At 46.5% G+C, this 2,821-nt stretch overlaps 1 protein-coding gene across 2 annotated transcripts in view; it reads right to left on the reverse strand.

The window, feature by feature from the left end:
• Positions 1 to 660: 660 nt before the first annotated feature.
• Positions 661 to 2,821, reverse strand: part of gata3 (GATA binding protein 3) — a gene marked incomplete at its 3' end in the record, with an annotated part of 6,192 nt that continues 4,031 nt past the window's right edge. Inside the window, 3 exon segments of one of the 2 annotated variants that reach the window (XM_014018222.1) lie at positions 661 to 1,188; positions 1,923 to 2,353; positions 2,487 to 2,815. In XM_014018222.1, coding sequence (XP_013873676.1) covers positions 661 to 1,188; positions 1,923 to 2,157 — 763 coding nt within the window. 2 annotated transcript variants of the gene reach the window in all.

The raw sequence follows: 2,821 nt of genomic DNA on the forward strand, positions 1-2,821 counted from the left end.
GATATTAATCTCATTACAGAACGACTGGTTTTTCAGCCTTTAAAATAATTAACCCCCTCCCCTCCCCACTCTCACAGACTCCTCTCGGTGTGTTTGGTGGGTGCGCCGCGCTGCTTTGCGCCACGGCGGCGGCGGCGGCGTGGCTGAGCGCGCCGCATCCGGTGCTCCGCCGCTGGGTAAACAATGCAACTGTGGCGYGCACTGGCCTGGCGGTAATGGGATTAGCTTAAACACATAAACGAGGCGACAGAGAGCCCAGAGAGCTGGAGCCCGGCCTCTGCTTCTGCCCGTGGCAGTGGGCAAATAAATAAATAAAAATAAAATCAATTTAAATGTGAGGCCCTTTTTTGTTTGGATTTTGATTTTTCTTTGAACAAAAACAAATAAATCTGTTTTTCTTCTAGCCTGAAACTGTTTTATAGTTTTTTTTATTATTATTATTAATATTATTGTTGTTTAGTTGATGAAAGAGAAGGCCTGCGGGCATTTTGAAGACGTTTTTGACCCGTTTGAGCACTAGAGCCAGATCCGTTGGGAATGAGCTGATTTTTTTTTTGTTTGTTTGTTTTCACACACTGAGATTAAACATGGCTGTTGGTTTACAGATCTGGGGGGGAATCATGTTAGATCAAAAGGGAATGTAATAAAGCGCACGCCTACCTGAACAGGACCTTGTTTTTGGTCTCGTTTTGGAACCATAACTAGAAGATGACCCACCTATGAGGCTACTTGGTGGGAAGAGGCCTGGGCCGTATTCATAGGGTGGGTATGTGGCGATGGGGTGGTGGGCAGAGGCTGACCCTGCTCCGATTGATGCCACGCTCCGGCTGTGAGCTGATTCCAGTTTCATGCTCTCGGCCAGGGTCACCTGGTACTTTATGCACTCCTTGTCCTCCTGCCGCCCGGAGCCGCCGGAGCCCGGGGTGGAGATGCCCGGGTCCGGGGACACGTCTTTCGGAGGGGTCGGGGGGAACGTGAAGAGGTGCGGACTGGAGTGGCCGGTGGACAGGGAGGTGGAGGAGGCCGGGGGGTAGACGGACAGGCTGGCCGGGGAGCCGTGGTGCAGGGGGTTCTTGGGGAAGGGGCTCAGGTTCCAGGGGGAGTTGCTGTGGTGGGGGGTGATGCCTTTGCTCCCCTCCAGCCAGGGCAGGGAGCTGTGCAGTAATGACGGACGGCACACTTGGCTACCTGGTGCACAACAAAAACAAGAACCCGGTTTTAGTCTGCAGCAGTCATTCTTTTTTTTTTAACACAAGCAGCAAAAAAATAAAAAAAAGATTAAGCTAAATTAAAAAAATAACCCAGCAAACACTTCCGATATGGAATTATTTCATGTTGCCACACGTGCGTAATTTCCCGTCAGACAGGCCGTGATGCAGCAACCTGTTCTTCAAAGCTCTAAAAGAAACTACGTCCTATTCAGGAAGTTACAATAAATAGAACTCCATAAATGTGTCAACAAGTAGAGCCAATTGTAGAAATATAATCAAATGTTTATGCGTAAAATGGTGTAAAATGTTTTAAAAAGAAAACAGCTGCTGGACATTTGGCCAAATTGTTGGACTGTGCCAACACGTCTATTTGTTCAAATCTGTCACCAAAATTCAGATAGATCCAGGGAGGGGAAAAAATACAAATAAAAGTGTGTTTTGTGTAATAAAATATCAATTGTCTAASATATGAGTCAGCGTGAGCAGGGCAGACGGGAACTGTGCAGCGAGCGGCAAAGAAACCAAGAAAGGATTCATTAAAAGCAAAACAACAACAACAACAAAAAAGCTCTCAGGGTTTGAAACTGAAACTTGGCCCCGATCTTACTGAGCCCCAAACWATTTCGAATAACTCTATTACGCCTAAGCATTTAAGGAGTAGGAATAAAAGAATAATAATAAWAAAAGGGCCCAAAGAGGCCGTTGACTTACCGGGAGGAGGAGGAGGGTACCTCTGGACGGCTCGGACTGAGTTCCCATAGTAAGGAGAGACGTGGTTTCCCGGTACGTCGACATTAAACAGTACATCCACATCTTCTGTGAGCTGATACTGCGAAGGGTCCATGTAAGAGTGGCCGAGGCCCGGGTGATGTGAGCCGGGATGCTGTTCGTTCAACACCGCGGGATGATGGCTCACCCATCGAGGCTGATCCGCGCTTACGTCCATTTTTTTTTTCGTTTTTTTGCAACTGCTAATATTATTATTTGTTATTTCTTGCCTTGTCTTTAGAAAGTGTTCATGAGGGTAAAGCAGAAGCAAAAAAATAAAAATTCAAAAAAAAAATATAGGAGGAAAAAAAATCAGTCCCAAATCCGTTTGCGTAAAATCCACAGGTTCCGCGCTCGCTGCTGCTTCGGATCACCTGGAGACAGAAATAAAAACAGAAAATGAATGTTTGATTACTTTTTCTTCCTTCCCATGAAACAAACAGGAGCGCGCGCTTTGCTTGGTTTTAAAATGAATAAACGAATTAAAACAGAGGGATTTAAACCTACCCCGCATAACACGCGCAACAAAAAGGTGCAGTCATATAAATAGGTCCAAAATGGAATCCAGTCCCACCGCAGAGTTTCTCAACTTTCTCTCTCTTCTAAAAAAAACATCTAAAATAAAAAAAAGCGACTGTCTGAGCCCGGCTCGTTTGCTTCACTGCACCAGAACCAAAAGAACTTCAGCTCCCAGATCAGATGTGGGTCTGCGCGCTGTTTGGAGCGCTCTCCATTAAACTCCCCCTTGTCTCTGTCTCTTTACCCTCTCGTGCTGTGCAGCTCGTGCTCACTCACCCTTCCTCCACCTCCCTCTTTTTGCTCTCTCTCTCTCTCTCTCTCTC

Source organism: Austrofundulus limnaeus, unplaced genomic scaffold (genome assembly GCF_001266775.1).
Source record: "Austrofundulus limnaeus strain Quisiro unplaced genomic scaffold, Austrofundulus_limnaeus-1.0 Scaffold187, whole genome shotgun sequence".
Classification (NCBI taxonomy): Eukaryota; Metazoa; Chordata; class Actinopteri; order Cyprinodontiformes; family Rivulidae; genus Austrofundulus; species Austrofundulus limnaeus.